This window comes from Oncorhynchus tshawytscha, linkage group LG04, assembly GCF_018296145.1.
Source record: "Oncorhynchus tshawytscha isolate Ot180627B linkage group LG04, Otsh_v2.0, whole genome shotgun sequence".
Taxonomy (NCBI): domain Eukaryota; kingdom Metazoa; phylum Chordata; class Actinopteri; order Salmoniformes; family Salmonidae; genus Oncorhynchus; species Oncorhynchus tshawytscha.
In genome coordinates, this window is record NC_056432.1 from 74,201,441 (window position 1) to 74,219,046 (window position 17,606).

The 17,606-nt window shown below is 44.2% G+C and overlaps 1 protein-coding gene across 1 annotated transcript in view; it reads left to right on the forward strand.

The window, feature by feature from the left end:
* Nucleotides 1-17,606, forward strand: part of LOC112249601 (transmembrane protein 266-like) — a 61,078-nt gene that overhangs the window by 35,607 nt on the left and 7,865 nt on the right. The window contains exons 6-7 of the mRNA XM_042320195.1: nucleotides 9,487-9,602; nucleotides 16,062-16,248. Coding sequence (XP_042176129.1) covers nucleotides 9,487-9,602; nucleotides 16,062-16,248 — 303 coding nt within the window. The remainder of the gene's footprint in view (nucleotides 1-9,486; nucleotides 9,603-16,061; nucleotides 16,249-17,606) is intronic.

The following is a 17,606-nucleotide window of genomic DNA, read 5'->3' on the forward strand; positions in this document are numbered from 1 at the left end:
TGTCTGTCTGTCTGTGTGTCCGTCCGTCCGTCCGTCCGTCACTCAGTCAGTCATGGATGTCGTGGATGTCTTACTAAAGTCATCCTGACCTAGGTGAAGTCATCGTCCCTCTCAGTCAACAGCTTTCCTTAATGTTCTTGGTATTACTCTTAGATGGAGGGTTAGTTAGTTTGGTATGATTGGTTCTAGTGAGATATTATTGAGATATTATTGAAAAATTCAACAACCTTACATTGTACCAACAGATGACTTTGAACTTGAACTATCAGTCCTTAATTATTACACCTGACTGATCTACTACGAGAGGGACTACGACTGGGATACGTGGTTGTCTCACCTAGCTATCTTCAGATGAATGCACTTTGTAAGTCTGCTAAATGACAGAAATGTAAAAAATGTATTATATTTTTGATTCACAATTTTAGCGCTAAATTTGAAAAGATCATACTTCACCTAAGGATGATAAAGTCTATTGCTTATTCAATACATGATTGGCAGCACGACCCCATTCTCCCCATGATTATACACATTATTTACTATTCACAACAATAGAATTATTGATCGTCCCTCTGAGTAAATTGCCACCCGTTCTCCTACATAAACTGGTATTGATCCTAAGCCCTGTTTAAACAGATTTAGAAAAGCCATGATAATGACTATACTGGCTGTTCTATGTTTTGCTAATGTAATGCAGATTGATTTCTAACAGGAGGTCACCCTCAGTCTCAGTGAGAGCTGTGCATGATCAACCTACAGACCTCAGTCTCAGTGAGAGCTGTGCCAGATCAACCTACAGACCTCAGTCTCAGTGAGAGCTGTGCATGATCAACCTACAGACCTCAGTCTCAGTGAGAGCTGTGCATGATCAACCTACAGACCTCAGTCTCAGTGAGAGCTGTGCATGATCAACCTACAGACCTCAGTCCCAGTGAGAGCTGTGCATGATCAACCTACAGACCTCAGTCTCAGTGAGAGCTGTGCATGATCAACCTACAGACCTCAGTCTCAGTGAGAGCTGTGCGTGATCAACCTACAGACCTCAGTCTCAGTGAGAGTTGTGCGTGATCAACCTACAGACCTCAGTCTCAGTCAGAGCTGTGGATGATCAACCTACAGACCTCAGTCTCAGTCAGAGCTGTGGATGATCAACCTACAGACCTCAGTCTCAGTGAGAGCTGTGCGTGATCAACCTACAGACCTCAGTCTCAGTCAGAGCTGTGGATGATCAACCTACAGACCTGTCTCTCTAGCTATAGACAGTATACTTACATGACCTCACCATCAGCTCTGCGTGTCTGATCGACCAATCTCCAGACCAGTAACAGTGTACATACAGTACATCACCTATGTAGTCTACATAAGTCTACATAGACCTACATACACTGAATGTACAAAACATTAAGGACACCTGCTATTTCTGTGACAGACGGACCAGGTGAAATCAGGTGAAAGCTATGATCCCTTATTGATGTCACTTGTTAAATCCCCTTGAAGGGGAGGAGACAGGTTAGATAATACTTTTTTAAGCCTTGAGACAAAATATTTAGGTGCCTTTGAACAAGGTATGGCGCTAGTTGCCAGGCGCACCAGTTTGTGTCAAGAACTGCAATGGTGCTGGGTTTTTCATGCTCAACAGTTTCCCATGTTTTTCCAGAATGGTCCACCACTCAAGGGACGTCCAGCCAACTTGACACAACTGTGGGAAACATGGGCCAGTATCCCTGTGGAATTGCCCTGACGAATTGAGGCTGTTTTGAGGGCAAAAGGGGGGGTCAACTGAATTTTAGGAAGGTGTCCTTAATGTTTTCGTACCCTCAGTGTCAGAGCTACATAGAATATGAAATACTGTACATATAGTTTGTACTAGTATTTTTGCCAATACAGGTGAAGTGAACTAATTTATCAGCTCTGCATGCTAAATACGATATTAGCATTTTGAAAAAGTACGTTAAAATCCAACACTAGTCATATCAGAAAATGGTGCAGTAATCATGATGTGGTACATCTAAAGCATGTTAAGTTGTTTTTAGACTTCAACAGAAGAAACGCCCAACGGCATTGATTCATTCTGCAGCAATTCAATCACTATAGAGAACAACTTAGTCCTTCACATTCCTTCACAGTATCTGTCTCAAGGCGTGTTTGTTTACATGTGTTTGAGTGATTGAGTTGGATAGTTAGGCAGCCAGCCACGCTTAGCAAGAACATCAAACTCACACCTATACAGTAAGTGCAGGAGAGTGGAGAGCAACATCGATTACACACCAAGAAATATGTAATAAGATAGAATACATTCTTTCCTCTTTCACTGAAAACGTATCAGATAGATGAATGGTGGGAGAGAGAGAGAAAGACAGGGAGAGAGAGACAGACAGGGAGAGAGAGACAGACAGGGAGAGGGGGAGGAGTAGAGTGTGAGATGGTGAGAGAGAGAGAGAGAGAGAGAGAGAGAGAGGTGTGGAGACCAGGGGCTTTGCACTTGGCCTGAGCTGAGAGGAGAGGTGAAAGTGAAAAAGGCTCTTGTGACAGAGGTGCTGTGGAATCAACCATGGTGCGAATTACACTGCTGCTTGGCATGTCCTGCCATGCCAGCAGCTGTCAGCAGTCACGCACGCACGCACACACACACACAGTACACCAGCCGTCTTTGACATGCTTTTTATAGCCATGCACAAATTGGGCAGCTAATAATCCCCTACTTCAGCTTCCCCTTGGTGAATGTGAATTTGGCTGTGCCTGCCTGCCCCCTCTGCTCTGCTCCCTTCCCCTTGTTAAGTGTGAGTTCCACTGTTTCATCCTCCCCCTCTGCTCTCCCCCATGCATTCTGCTGTGCTCTTCCGGCCTGCCCCCTCTGCTGTCTCCCTCCCTCTTCCTGCTTATTGACAGCTCTATTAATAGGCTATGGGAGAGCAGAACAGAGCAGAGCTGCCATAGAGAGATGGCTGCAGGCACTGCCTGCTGTCAGTAGTTCACTAGTAGGTCTCCTCTGCTGTAGAGGGCTTGGTTATTCACTCTGCTGCTTCCCAGTCTGTATGGCCTACTAATGTGTCCCTACTCAGGAGAGTCAGCAGTAGCAGGAGAGCAGCTGTGCACTAAGGTCACTGTGTAGAACAGAAAAGGGGATATTACTCAGCTGAAGTCAATAACAGAGCATGTGGACTTCTATGTCTTGTGTGTTTAAATAGCACATGTATTGGAGTTGCTCATGAATGCATGTGTGCATGTGTTTGGTTTTGAGAGAAGATATGGTCTAATCCTGTCTCTCTCGCTCCCCTTTCACTTCTCTCTCTCTCTCTCTTCCCTCTCTTCTCTCTCTGTCTCTCCCCTCTATCTGTCTCTTCTCTCTCTCTGTCTCTTCCCTCTCTCTGTCTCTTCCCTCTCTCTGTCTCTTCCCTCTCTCTCTGTCTCTTCTCTCTCTGCCTCTCTCTCTGTCTCTTCCCTCTCTCTGTCTCTTCCCTCTCTCTGTCGCTTCCATCTCTGTCTCTTCCCTCTCTCTGTCTCTTCCCTCTCTCTGTCTCTTCTCTCTCTGCCTCTCTCTCTGTCTCTTCCCTCTCTCTGTCTCTTCCCTCTCTCTGTCGCTTCCATCTCTGTCTCTTCCCTCTCTCTGTCTCTTCCCTCTCTCTGTCTCTCTCTCTCTGTCTCTTCCCTCTCTGTCTCTCTCTCTCTGTCTCTTCCCTCTCTCTGTCTCTCTCTCTCTGTCTCTTCCCTCTCTCTGTCTCTTCTCTCTCTGTCGCTTCCCTCTCTGTCTCTTCTCTCTCTGTCTCTTCCCTCTCTGTCTCTCTCTGTCGCTTCCCTCTCTGTCTCTTCTCTCTCTCTGTCTCTCTCTCTGTCGCTTCCCTCTCTGTCTCTTCTCTCTCTCTGTCTCTTCCCTCTCTCTGTCTCTTCTCTCTCTGTCGCTTCCCTCTCTCTGTCTCTTCCCTCTCTTTCTCTGTCACGTCCCACTATCTCTCTCCTCTCTCTCTGTCTCTTCTCTCTCTGTCGCTTCCCTCTCTGTCTCTTCTCTCTCTCTGTCTCTTCCCTCTCCCTCTCTCTTTTCCTTCTCTCTGTCTCTTCCCTCTCTTTCTCTGTCACGTCCCACTATCTCTCTCCTCTCTCTCTGTCTCTTCTCTCTCTGTCGCTTCCCTCTCTGTCTCTTCTCTCTCTCTGTCTCTTCCCTCTCTCTGTCTCTTCTCTCTCTCTGTCTCTTCCCTCTCTCTCTCTTCCCTCTCTTTCTCTGTCGCGTCCCACTATCTCTCTCCTCTCTCTCTGTCTCTTCTCTCTCTGTCTCTTCCCTCTCTGTCTCTTCCCTCTCTTTCTCTGTCACGTCCCACTATCTCTCTCCTCTCTCTCTGTCTCTTCTCTCTCTGTCGCTTCCCTCTGTCTCTTCTCTCTCTCTGTCTCTTCCCTCTCTCTGTCTCTTCTCTCTCTCTGTCTCTTCTCTCTCTCTCTGTCTCTTCTCTCTCTCTCTCTTCCCTCTCTTTCTCTGTCACGTCCCACTATCTCTCTCCTCTCTCTCTCTCTCTTCTTTATCTGTCTCTTCCCTCTCTCTCTCTCTCTCTCTTCTCTTCTCTATCTCTATTCTCTCCTCTATCTGTATCCTCTCTCTCTCTCTTTCTCTCTCTCAATTCAATTCAATTCAATTCAAGGGGATTTATTGGCATGGGAAACATGTGTTAACATTGCCAAAGCAAGTGAGGTAGATAATATACAAAAGTGAAATAAACAATAAAAATTAACAGTAAACATTACACATACAACAATAAAGACATTACAAATGTCATATTACGTACAGTGTTGCAACTATGTACAAATGGTTAAGGGTACACAAGGGAAAATATATAAGCATAAATATGGGTTGTATTTACAATGGTGTTTGTTCTTCACTGGTTGACCTTTTCTTGTGGCAACAGGTCACAAATCTTGCTGCTCTGATGGCACACTGTGGAATTTCACCCAGTAGATATGGGAGTTTATCAAAATTGGTTTTGTTTTCGAATTCTTTGTGGATCTGTGTAATCTGAGGGAAATATGTCTCTCTAATATGGTCATACATTGGGCAGGAGGTTAGGAAGTGCAGCTCAGTTTCCACCTCATTTTGTGGGCAGTGTGCACATAGCCTGTCTTCTCTTGAGAGCCATGTCTGCCTACGGCGGCCTTTCTCAATAGCAAGGCTATGCTCACTGAGTCTGTACATAGTCAAAGCTTTCCTTAAGTTTGGGTCAGTCACAGTGGTCAGGTATTCTGCCACTGTGTACTCTGATTGGGGCCAAATAGCATTCTAGTTTGCTCTGTTTTTTTGTTAATTCTTACCAATGTGTTAAGTAATTATCTTTTTGTTTTCTCATGATTTGATTGGGTCTAATTGTGCTGCTGTCCTGGGGCTCTGTGGGGTCTGTTTGTGTTTGTGAACAGAGCCCCAGGACCAGCTTGCTTAGGGGACTCTTCTCCAGGTTCATCTCTCTGTAGGTGATGGCTTTGTTATGGAAGGGTTGGGAATCACTTCCTTTTAGGTGGTTGTAGAATTTAATGGCTCTTTTCTGGATTTTGATAATTAGTGGGTATCGGCGTAATTCTGCTCTGCATGCATTATTTGGTGTTCTACGTTGTACATGGAGGATATTTTTGCAGAATTCTGCATGCAGAGTCTCAATTTGATGTTTGTCCCATTTTGTGAAGTCTTGGTTGGTGAGCGGACCCCAGACCTCACAACCATAAAGGGCAATGGGCTCTATGACTGATTCAAGTATTTTTAGCCAGATCCTAATTGGTATGTTGAATTTTATGTTCCTTTTGATGGCATAGAATGCCCTTCTTGCCTTGTCTCTCAGATCGTTCACAGCTTTGTGGAAGTTACCTGTGGTGCTGAAGTTTAGGCCAAGGTATGTATAGTTTTTTGTGTGCTCTAGGGCAACAGTGTCTAGATGGAATTTGTATTTGTGGTCCTGGCGACTGGACCTTTTTTGGAACACCATTATTTTGGTCTTACTGGGATTTACTGTCAGGGCCCAGGTCTGACAGAATCTGTGCATAATATCTCGGTGCTGCTGTAGGCCCTCCTTGGTTGGTGACAGAAGCACCAGATCATCAGCAAACAGTAGACTTTTGACTTCAGATTCTAGTAGGGTGAGGCCGGGTGCTGCAGACCTTTCTAGTGCCCGCGCCAATTCGTTGATATATATGTTGAAGAGGGTGGGGCTTAAGCTGCATCCCTGTCTCACCCCACGACCCTGTGGGAAGAAATGTGTGTTTTTTTGCCAATTTTAACCGCACACTTGTTGTTTGTGTACATGGATTTTATAATGTCATATGTTTTACCCCCAACACCACTTTCCATCAATTTGTATAGCAGACCCTCATGCCAAATTGAGTCAAAGGCTTTTTTGAAATCAACAAAGCATGAGAAGACTTTGCCTTTGTTTTGATTTGTTTGTTTGTCAATTAGGGTGTGCAGGGTGAATACATGGTCTGTTGTACGGTAATTTGGTTAAACGGCAATTTGACATTTGCTCAGTACATTGTTAATGATAATGCAGAGGATTTTCCCAAGGTTACTGTTGATGCATATCCCACAGTAGTTATTGGGGTCAAATTTGTCTCCACTTTTGTGGATTGGGGTGATCAGTCCTTGGTTCCAAATATTGGGGATGATGCCAGAGCTAAGGATGATGTTGAGGAGTTTTAGTATAGCCAATTGGAATTTGTTGTCTGTATATTTGATCATTTTATTAAGGATACCATCAACACCACAGGCCTTTTTGGGTTGGAGGGTTTTTATTTTGTCCTGTATCTCATTCAAGGTAATTGGAGAATCCAGTGGGTTCGGATAATCTTTAATAGTTGATTCTAAGATTTGTATTTGTTCCTGTATATGTTTTTGCTCTTTATTCTTTGTTATAGAGCAAAAAAGATTGGAGAAGTGGTTTACCCATACATCTCCATTTTGGATAGATAATTCTTCGTGTTTGTTTAGTGTTTTCCAATTTTCCCAGAAGTGGTTAGAGTCTATGGATTCTTCAATTTCATTGAGCTGATTTCTGACATGCTGTTCCTTCTTTTTCCGTAGTGTATTTCTGTATGGTTTTAGTGATTCACCATAGTGAAGGCTTAGACTCAGGTTTTCTGGGTTTTGGTTGGACAGGTTTCTCAATTTCTTTCTTAGCTTTTTGCATTCTTCATCAAACCATTTGTCATTGTTGTTAATTTTCTTCGGTTTTCTATTTGAGATTTTTGGATTTGATAGGGAAGCTGAGAGGTCAAATATATTGTTAAGATTTTCTACTGCCAAGTTTACACCTTCACTATTACAGTGGAACGTTTTACCCAGGAAATTGTCTCAAAGGGATTGAATTTGTTGTTGCCTAATTGTTTTTTGGTAGGTTTCCAAACTGCATTCCTTCCATCTATAGCATTTCTTAATGTTATTCAGTTCCTTTGACTTTGATGCCTCATGATTGAGTATTGCTCTGTTCAAGTAGACTGTGATTTTGCTGTGGTCTGATAGGGGTGTCAGTGGGCTGACTGTGAATGCTCTGAGAGACTCTGAGTTGAGGTCAGTGATAAAGTAGTCTACAGTACTACTGCCAAGAGATGAGCTATAGGTGTACCTACCATAGGAGTCCCCTCGAAGCCTACCATTGACTATGTACATACCCAGCGTGCGATAGAGCTGCAGGAGTTGTGACCCGTTTTTGTTGGTTATGTTGTCATAGTTGTGCCTAGGGGGGCATATGTGGGAGGGAATGCTGTCACCTGCAGGCAGGTGTTTGCCCTCGTGTGTGCTGAGGGTGTCAGGTTCTTGCCTGGTTTTGGCATTTAGGTCGCCACAGACTAGTACATGTCTCTGGGCCTGGAAATGATTGATTTCCCCCTCCAGGATGGAGAAGCTGTCTTCATTAAAGTATGGGGATTCTAGTGGGGGGATATAGGCAGCACACAGGAGGACATTTTTCTCTGTTAAGATAATTTCCTTTTGAATTTCTAGCCAAATGTAAAATGTTCATGTTTTGCTTAATTTAATGGAGTAAGTTAGGTCTGCTCTATACCAAATTAGCATACCCCCTGAGTCCCTTCCCTGTTTCACACCTCGTAGTTTGGTGGATGGGACTACCAGCTCTCTGTAACCTAGAGGGAAACCAGTGGGTCCGTCTCCTCTATACTAGGTTTCTTGCAGGATGGCAATGTCTGTATTACCGATTTCTTTGGTGAAGTCCAGGTTCCTGCTCTTTAGGCCTAAGGCAGATGACCTCAGGCCTTGGAAATTTCAGGATGAGATAGTGAAGGCTTTGTGTTCCATAAAGTGTCCAATGTTGTTGGTTGTGTGGTTTGGCCTCAGGCCAGTAAGTGTGAGCAGAGCCTGCTGAGCATCTGGTACATGCCATTGGCTTGGGCTATTGTAAGAGTGGGGGTTGGGCCTGTTTGCCCGCTCACTACCTGGGCGTATGTGTGATTTCCATGTTGAGGCCCTCTTTGCGGGGGTGGGCAGGAGGGGCATAGGTCTGATCTGAGGGGGCCTAAATGGGGTGTGGGCATGGTTGACGTGGGGGGGTCTTCTCTCTATCTGCACTTATTATTGTACTTTTACATTTCATTTGAAAACGTGGCTCAAATCTATCCAAAACTGTACACATGAGTTATTTGTGGTTCCTCATATGTAAGATGACAGTTGATGATAGTGTTTTTATTACAAATAAGTTATTGTTGTGGGAATGATGATATCTCTACTTTTATCCAATGTATAAAAAAAACACAATATCAAATGTTGCTACATAAGACCAATTTGAGCCAGTCGGTCACATATATTATTGGTTGTAATGTATTTGTATGTTGTATTGTTTTAGTGAGTATGCGTATTGTGACTGTGTAAAGGTCCTTACCTGTCCTGGGACTAAAGGTAAAAATAATATTTTGGCTAACCCCGGCACATTTACATGGATGTTGCATTATTGTAATATTGATGTTGATTAATGTGCATTGTTCCCTATAAATAAATACATATCAAATATGTCTCTTCCCTCTCTGTCTCTTCCCTCTTTCTGTCTCTTCTCTCTCTCTATCTGTCTCTACTCTCTATCTGTCTCTTCTCTCTCTCTCTGACCTCTGTATCTTCTCTCTCTCTATCTGTCTCTTCTCTCTCTATCTGTCTCTTCCCTCTCTCTGTCTCTTCTCTCTCTCTCTGACTTCTGTCTCTTCCCTCTCTCTATCTCTTTGTCTCCTCTCTCTCTCTCTCTCTCTGACCTCTGTCTCTTCCCTCTCTCTATCTGTCTCTACTCTCTCTCTATCTGTCTCTTCCCTCTCTCTATTTGTCTCTTCTCTCTCTATATCTGTCTCTTCCCTCTCTCTATTTGTCTCTTCTCTCTCTCTCTATCTGTCTCTTCCTTCTCTCTATTTGTCTCTTCTCTCTCTATCTCTTTTCTCTCTGTCTCTTCCCTCTCTCTATCTGTCTCTTCTCTCTCTATTTCTTCTCTCTCTGTCTCTTCCCTCTCTCTAACTATCTATTCCCTCTCTCAGCCTATGTGTTGCAGGTGAAGGTGGAGATGGAGCTGGAGATCCTGCAGTGTGAGAAGATCAAGGCTGTCAGGGAGGAGCAGTTGGAACGACTCACACAGATCTGCCAGGAGCAGGCAGTAAGTCCCCGCACCATCACCTCACAGATCTGCCAGGAGCAGGCAGTAAGTCCCCGCACCATTACCTCACAGATCTGCCAGGAGCAGGCAGAAAGTCCCCGCACCATCACCTCACAGATAGCGGTGAGACTAGGGTTAGGGTTTTGGTTGAAGCTAGGTTTTGATTGAGGCTAGGGCTAAAGTTGAACCAGGATTAACAAATAAATACAAATAATTACATTTATTTCACCTTTATTCCTGTCTTTAGGTCAGTTAGGATCACCACTTTATTTTAAGAATGTGAAATGTCAGAATAATAGAGAGAATGATTTCTTTCATTTTGTATTTCTTTCATCACATTCCCAGTGGGTCAGAAGTTTACATACACTCAATTAGTATTTGGTAGCATTGCCTTTAAATTGTTTAACTTGGGTCAAATGTTTCGGGTAGCCTTCCACAAGCTTCCCACAATAAATTGGGTGAATTTGGCCCATTCTTCCTGACAGAGCTGGTGTAACTGAGTCAGGTTTATAGGCTTCCTTGCTCGCACACGCCTTTTCAGTTCTGCCCACAAATGTTCTATGGGATTTAGGTCAGGGCTTTGTGATGGCCAATCCAATACCTTGACTTTGTTGTCCTTAAGCCATTTTGCCACAACTTTGGAAGTATGATTGGGGTCATTGTCCATTTGGAAGACCCATTTGCGACCAAACTTTAACTTCCTGACTGATGTCTTGAGATGTTGCTTCAATATATCCACATAATTTTCCTTCCTCATGATGCCATCTATTTTGTGAAGTGCACCAGTCCCTCCTGCAGCACAGCACCCCCATAACATGATGCTGCCACCCCCGTGCTTCACGGTTGGGATGGTGTTCTTCGGCTTGCAAGCTTCCTCCTTTTTCCTCCAAACATAATGATGGTCTTTATGGCCAAACAGTTCTATTTTTGTTTCATCAGACCAGAGGACATTTCTCCAAAAAGTACGATCTTTGTCCCCATGTGCAGTTGCAAACCGTTGTCTGGCTTTTTTATGGTGGTTTTGGAGCAGTGGTTTCTTCCTTGCCGAGCGGCCTTTCAGGTTATGTCGATATAGGACTCATTTTACTGTGGATATAGATACTTTTGTACCTGTGTCCTCCAGCATCTTCACATGGTCCTTTGCTGTTGTTCTGGGATTGATTTGCACTTTTCGCACCAAAGTACGTTCATTTCTAGAAGACAGAATGCGTCTCCTTCCTGAGTGTTATGACGGCTGCCTGGTCCCATGGTGTTTATACTTGCGTACTATTCTGTACAGATGAGCGTGGTACCTTCAGGCATTTGGAAATTGCTCCCAAGGATGAACCAGACTTGTGGAGGTCTACAATTATTTTTCTGAGGTTTTGGCTGATTTCTTTTGATTTTCCAATGATGTCAAGCAAAGAGGCACTGAGTTTGAAGGTAGGCCTTGACATACATCCACAGGTACACCTCCAATTGTCTCAAATGATGTAAATTAGCCTATCAGAAGCTTCTAAAACCATGACATCTGTTTAAAGGCACAGTCAACTTAGTGTATGTAAACTTCTGACCCACTGGTGAAACAATCTGTCTATAAACAATTGTTGGAAAAATAATTTTTTTCATGTACAAAGTAGATTTCCTAACTGACTTGCCAAAACTATAGTTTGTTAACAAGAAATTTGTGGAGTGGTTGAAAAACGGGTTTTAATGACTCCAACCTATGTGTATGTAAACTTCTGACTTCAATTGTATGTGCAGATGAGGATGTGCAAGTAGAAATACGGGTATGCAAAAGAGCAGAAAAACAAAAAAAAACAAATATGGGGATGAAGTAGGAAGTTGGTTGGATGGGCTATTTATAGATGGGCTGTGTACAGCTGCAGCGATCGGTAACCTGCTCTGACAGCTAACGCTTGAAGTTAGTGAGGGATATATAAGTCTCCAACTTCAGTGATTTTAGCAATTCGTTCCAGTCATTGGTATCAGAGAACTGGAAGGAAAGGCGGCCAAATTAGATGTTGGCTTTGGGGATGACCTGTGAAATATACCTGTTGGAGCACGTGCTACGGGTGGGTATTGCTATGGTGACCAGTGAGCTGAGATAATGCAGAGATTTACCTAGCAAAGACTTATAGATGACCTGGAGTCAGTGGGTTTGGCGACGAATATGTAGCGAGGACCAGCCAACAAGAGCATACAGGTCGCAGTGGTGGGTAGTATACGGGGCTTTGGTGACATAACTGATGGCACTGTGATGACATAACTGATGGCACTGTGATAGACTGCATACAATTTGCTGAGTAGAGTGTTATTTTGGAAATGACATTGCCAAAGTCAAGGATCGGTAGGATAGTCAGTTTTACGAGGGTATGTTTGGCAGCATGAGTGAAGGATGCTTTGTTGTGAAATAGGAAGCCAATTCTAGATTTAACTTTGGACTGGAGATGCTTAATGTGAGCCTGGAAGGAGAGTTTACAGTCTAGCCAGACACCTAGGTATTTATAGTTGTCCACATATCAGGACCGTCCAAAGTTGTGATTCTATTTGGACGGGTGGGTGCGGGCAGCGATCGGTTGAAGAGCATGCATTTCATTTTACTAATATTTAAGAGCATTTGGAGGCCACGGAAGGAGTGTTGTATGGTGTGAATCTCATTTGCAGGTTTGTTAACACAGTGTCCAAAGAAGGGCCAGATGTATATAGAATGGTGTCGTCTGCATAGAGGTGGATCAAATAATCACCAGCAGCAAGAGTGACATCGTTGATAAATACAGAGAAAAGAGTCGGCCCAAGAATTGAACCCTGTGGCACCCCCATAGAGACTGTCAGAGGTCCGGACAACAGGCCCTCCGATTTGACACACTGAACTCTGTCTGAGAAGTAGTTGGTGAACCAGGCGAGGCAGTCATTAGAGAAACGATAAGAATACAGTGATTTACAGAGTCGAAAGCCTTGGCCAGGTCGATGAAGACAGCTGCACAGTACTGTATTTTATCGATGGCGGTTATGATATCATTCAGGACCTTGAGCGTGGCTGAGGTGCACCCATGACCAGCTCGGAAACCAGATTGCATAGCGGAGAAGGTACGGTGGGATTCGAAATGGTCGGGGATCTGTTTGTTCACTTGGATTTCGAAGACTTTAGAAAGGCAGGGCAGGATGGATATAGGTCTATAACAGTTTGGGTCTAGAGTGTCTCCCCCTTTGAAGAGGGGGATGACCGCGGCCGCTTTCCAATCCTTAAGAATCTCAGACGATATGAAAGAGAGGTTGAACAGACTGGTAATAGGGGTTGCAACAATGGCAGCGGAGAATTTTAGGAAGAGAGGGTCCAGATTGTCAAACCCAGCTGATTTGTAGGGATCCAGATTTTGCAGCTCTTTCAGAAATTCTCGATTATCATGGATTTATCAGTGGTGACAGTGTTTCCTAGTCTCAGAGCAGTGGGCAGCTGGGAGGAGGTGTTCTTATTCTCCATGGACTTTACAGTGTCCCAGAACATTTTGGAATTAGTGCTGCAGGATGCAAATTTCTGTTTGAAAAAGCTAGCCTTTGCTTTACTTACTGACTCTGTGTGTGTATTGGTTCCTGACTTCCTTGAAAAGTTGCATATCAGAGGGACTATTCAAGGCTAGTGCAGTACACCACAGGGTGTTTTTGTGCTGGTCAAGGGCAGGCAAGTCTGGAGTGAACCAAGGGCTATATCTGTTCTTAGTGAAATTATTTTTGAAAGGGGCATGCTCATTTAAGATGGTGAGGAAAGCACTTTTAAAGAACAACCAGGCATCCTTTACTGACGAGGTGAGGCCAATATCCTTCCAGGATTCCCGAGCCAGGTCGATTAGAAAGGCCTGCTCGCAGAAGTGTGAGATCCTGGTTGAAGACAGCAGAGGTGTATTTAGAGGGCAGGTTGGTCAGGATGATATCTATGAGGATGCCCATGTTTACGGATTTAGGGTTGTACCTGGTAGGTTCCATGATAATTTGTGTGAGATTGAGGGCATCTAATTTAGATTGTAGGACGGCCGGGGTGTTAAGCATATCCCAGTTTAGGTCACCTAGCAGTACGAACTCTGATGATAGATGGGGGGCAATCAATTCACATATGCTGTCCAGGGCACAGCTGGGAGCTGAAGGGGGTCTATAACAAGAGGCAACAGTGAGAGACTTATTTCTGGAGAGATGGATCTTTAAAAGTAGAAGCTCGAACATTTTGGGCATAGACCTGGATAGTATGACAGAACTCTACAGGCTATCTCTAATTTCAGAATTTTTGGTGGCCTTCCTAAGCCAGGATTCAGACACAGCTAGGACATCAGGGTTGGCGGAGTGGGCTAAAGCAGTGAATAAAACAAACTTAGGGAGGAGGCTTCTGATGTTAACATGCATGAACCCAAGGCTTTTACGGTTGCAGAGGTCAACACATGAGAGCGCCTGGGGAATGGGAGTGATGCCGGGGGCTGCAGGGCCTGGGTTAACCTCGACATCACCAGAGGAACAGAGGAGGAGTAGGATGAGGGTCTAGTGCTTTGGGAACAGAGAATAAAAGGAGCAGATTTCTGGGCGTGGTAGAATAGATTTAGATTCAGGGCATAATGTACAGACAAGGGTATGGTAGGGTGTGAGTACAGTGGAGGTAAACCTAGGCATTGAGTGACGATGAGGGAGGTTGCATCTCTGGAGGCGCCAGTTAAGCTAGTTGTGGTCTCCGCATGTGTGGGGGTGGTACAAAGGAGCTATCTGAGGCATGTTGAGCAGGACTAGGGGCTCTGCAGTAAAATAAAACAATGAGAGCTGCCCTAAACAACAGTATACAAGGCATATTGACATTAGAGAGAGACATAAAGCAATCACAGGTGTTGATTGGGAGAGCTAAGACAACAACGGGTGAGACAACAACAACAGGTAAATGGCGATGAATGGGCAGAGAGGGTCAGTTAGCTACACACAGGGCCTGAGTTCGAGGCTGGGGCCGACAGATAAACAAAATGAAGTACAGTGTTAATGAACAGTCCAGCAGGCATCAGCTGTGTAGCCGAGTGATCATAGGGTCCAATGAGCAGCAATAGATATTTAGACATGAAGGTAGGATTAGGGTTAGGGTTGTGGTTGAGGCTAGGGTTAGGGCTGTGGTTTACGGTTGAGCTGGCATGTGGACATGATGGTATGGTAATGGTTCAGGTTAAGGTTGAGGTTATGTTTGAACTGGGATGTGGACCTGAAGGTAGGGTTGGGGTTGGGGTTGTTGTTGAGCCTAGGGTTAGGGTTGAACCAGGATGTGGACATGACGCTAGGGTAAGGGTTGAGGGTTAGGGTTAAGGTTGAACCGGGAGGTAAACATGAAGCTAGGGTTAGGGTTGTGGTGAGGCTAGGGTTAGGGTTGAAGCAGGATGTGGACGTGACACTAGGGTTAGGGTTGTGTTTGAGGCTGTTTCAGATTTCCAGAGGCTGCCATTTCACTTGCTACCACAGGGGGGCAGTAACACTTCACAGAGGAGTTCAATGTGTAGCCAACACATTTTCAACAGACATCAGAGAGATGTTTCTTCAAATTGTTTTACAATGATTTGCAAATCCGTAATAAACAGGCACAAGTAAAGTTGATCTTGTGAAATTATGACCCCACAATACTCATAAGCACGCAACATAATACAGTAAAATATATTTGGAAAGATGTTTCCCATATAGTTGTAAACAACACATATTTTCCATGTTGTTATTTTTATCACTGTCACTGGTCACCTATGAACGTTTGAACATCTTGAAGAACGATCTGGCCCTAATGGCCATGTCTCTTATAATCTCAACTCAGCACAGCCAGAAGAGGACTGCCCCCCCCCCTCCTCAGAGCCTGCTTCCCCTCTAGGTTTCTTCCTAGGTTCCTGCCTTTCTAGGGAGTTTTCCCTCGCCCCTCTGCTTCTACATCGGCATTGCTTGCTGTTGGGTTTTAGGCTGGGTTTCTGTATAAGCACTTTGAGACATCTGCTGATTTAAAAAGGTCTTTATAAATACATTTGATTGATTGATTAATGACTGCACTCCTCTAGTCAGTTGAACTAAAGGACTACATTTCTTTCAAAGACTCAAGGTCCCAAGATCAATACAGGGACAAGCCATAACTATACATCAATAGAAACACATTGTTGTACAAAACAGTCCAGTAATGATGGGCTCCTCAGTGTAATGCTAGAAACAAACAGTTCATGTGTAATTTGACTGTCTGTTTGTCAATATGAGCCATCAGGCCAGAGGAAACCCCAGTGAAAGCATTGATCCTATAGCTAGTAATAGAACCACTTAGCCTGCAGAATGCCTGGGATCATGCTGAAAGGGCCTGTCTGGGAATAAAAGGTTAGGTTAGTCAACACTGACATATTGTTACATCAATACACCAAGATTTCAGCTAGAAGAATACATGTGTGTATGCCTTTTCCAGACCAACTCTCTCTCTCTCTGTCTCCCCCCCTCCCTCAGTTTGAGATCAGACAGCTCCGGGCCCACCTGGCCCAGCAGGACTTGGACCTGGCTGCAGAGCAGGAGGCTGCTATGCAGATCCACCATGTGTGGGGCAAACAGAGGAGCAGCTACCAGGTGGTGGAGAGCCAGGGCCCTGGGGAGTCTGACGATGAGGGACATGGAGTCCTCAAGGAGACCCCAGCAGGTACACTCGCCAATACTGTACCTATAAGCTACACTATATATACAAACGTATATGGACACCCCTTTTGTCATGTAGTGTATGTCACATCCAGGGAAACTAGGGCCCAGAGTTTTTCTGTCCCTAACTATAACGGTATGTACAGTGCCTTGCGAAAGTATTCGGCCCCCTTGAACTTTGCGACCTTTTGCCACATTTCAGGCTTCAAACATAAAGATATAAAACTGTATTTTTTGTGAAGAATCAACAACAAGTTGGACACAATCATGAAGTGGAATGACATTTATTGGATATTTCAAACTTTTTTAACAAATCAAAAACTGAAAGATTGGGCGTGCAAAATTATTCAGCCCCTTTACTTTCAGTGCAGCAAACTCTCTCCAGAAGTTCAGTGAGGATCTCTGAATGATCCAATGTTGACCTAAATGACTAATGATGATAAATACAATCCACCTGTGTGTAATCAAGTCTCCGTATAAATGCACCTGCACTGTGATAGTCTCAGAGGTCCGTTAAAAGCGCCAAGAGCATCATGAAGAACAAGGAACACACCAGGCAGGTCCGAGATACTGTTGTGAAGAAGTTTAAAGCCGGATTTGGATACAAAAAGATTTCCCAAGCTTTAAACATCCCAAGGAGCACTGTGCAAGCGATAATATTGAAATGGAAGGAGTATCAGACCACTGCAAATCTACCAAGACCTGGCCGTCCCTCTAAACTTTCAGCTCATACAAGGAGAAGACTGATCAGAGATGCAGCCAAGAGGCCCATGATCACTCTGGATGAACTGCAGAGATCTACAGCTGAGGTGGGAGACTCTGTCCATAGGACAACAATCAGTCGTATATTGCACAAATCTGGCCTTTATGGAAGAGTGGCAAGAAGAAAGACATTTCTTAAAGATATCCATAAAAAGTGTTGTTTAAAGTTTGCCACAAGCCACCTGGGAGACACACCAAACATGTGGAAGAAGGTGCTCTGGTCAGATGAAACCAAAATTGAACTTTTTGGCAACAATGCAAAACATTTTGTTTGGCGTAAAAGCAACACAGCTCATCACCCTGAACACACCATCCCCACTGTCAAACATGGTGGTGGCAGCATCATGGTTTGGGCCTCCTTTTCTTCAGAAGGGACAGGGAAGATGGTTAAAATTGATGGGAAGATGGATGGAGCCAAATACAGGACCATTCTGGAAGAAAACCTGATGGAGTCTGCAAAAGACCTGAGACTGGGACGGAGATTTGTCTTCCAACAAGACAATGATCCAAAACATAAAGCAAAATCTACAATGGAATGGTTCAAAAATAAACATATCCAGGTGTTAGAATGGCCAAGTCAAAGTCCAGACCTGAATCCAA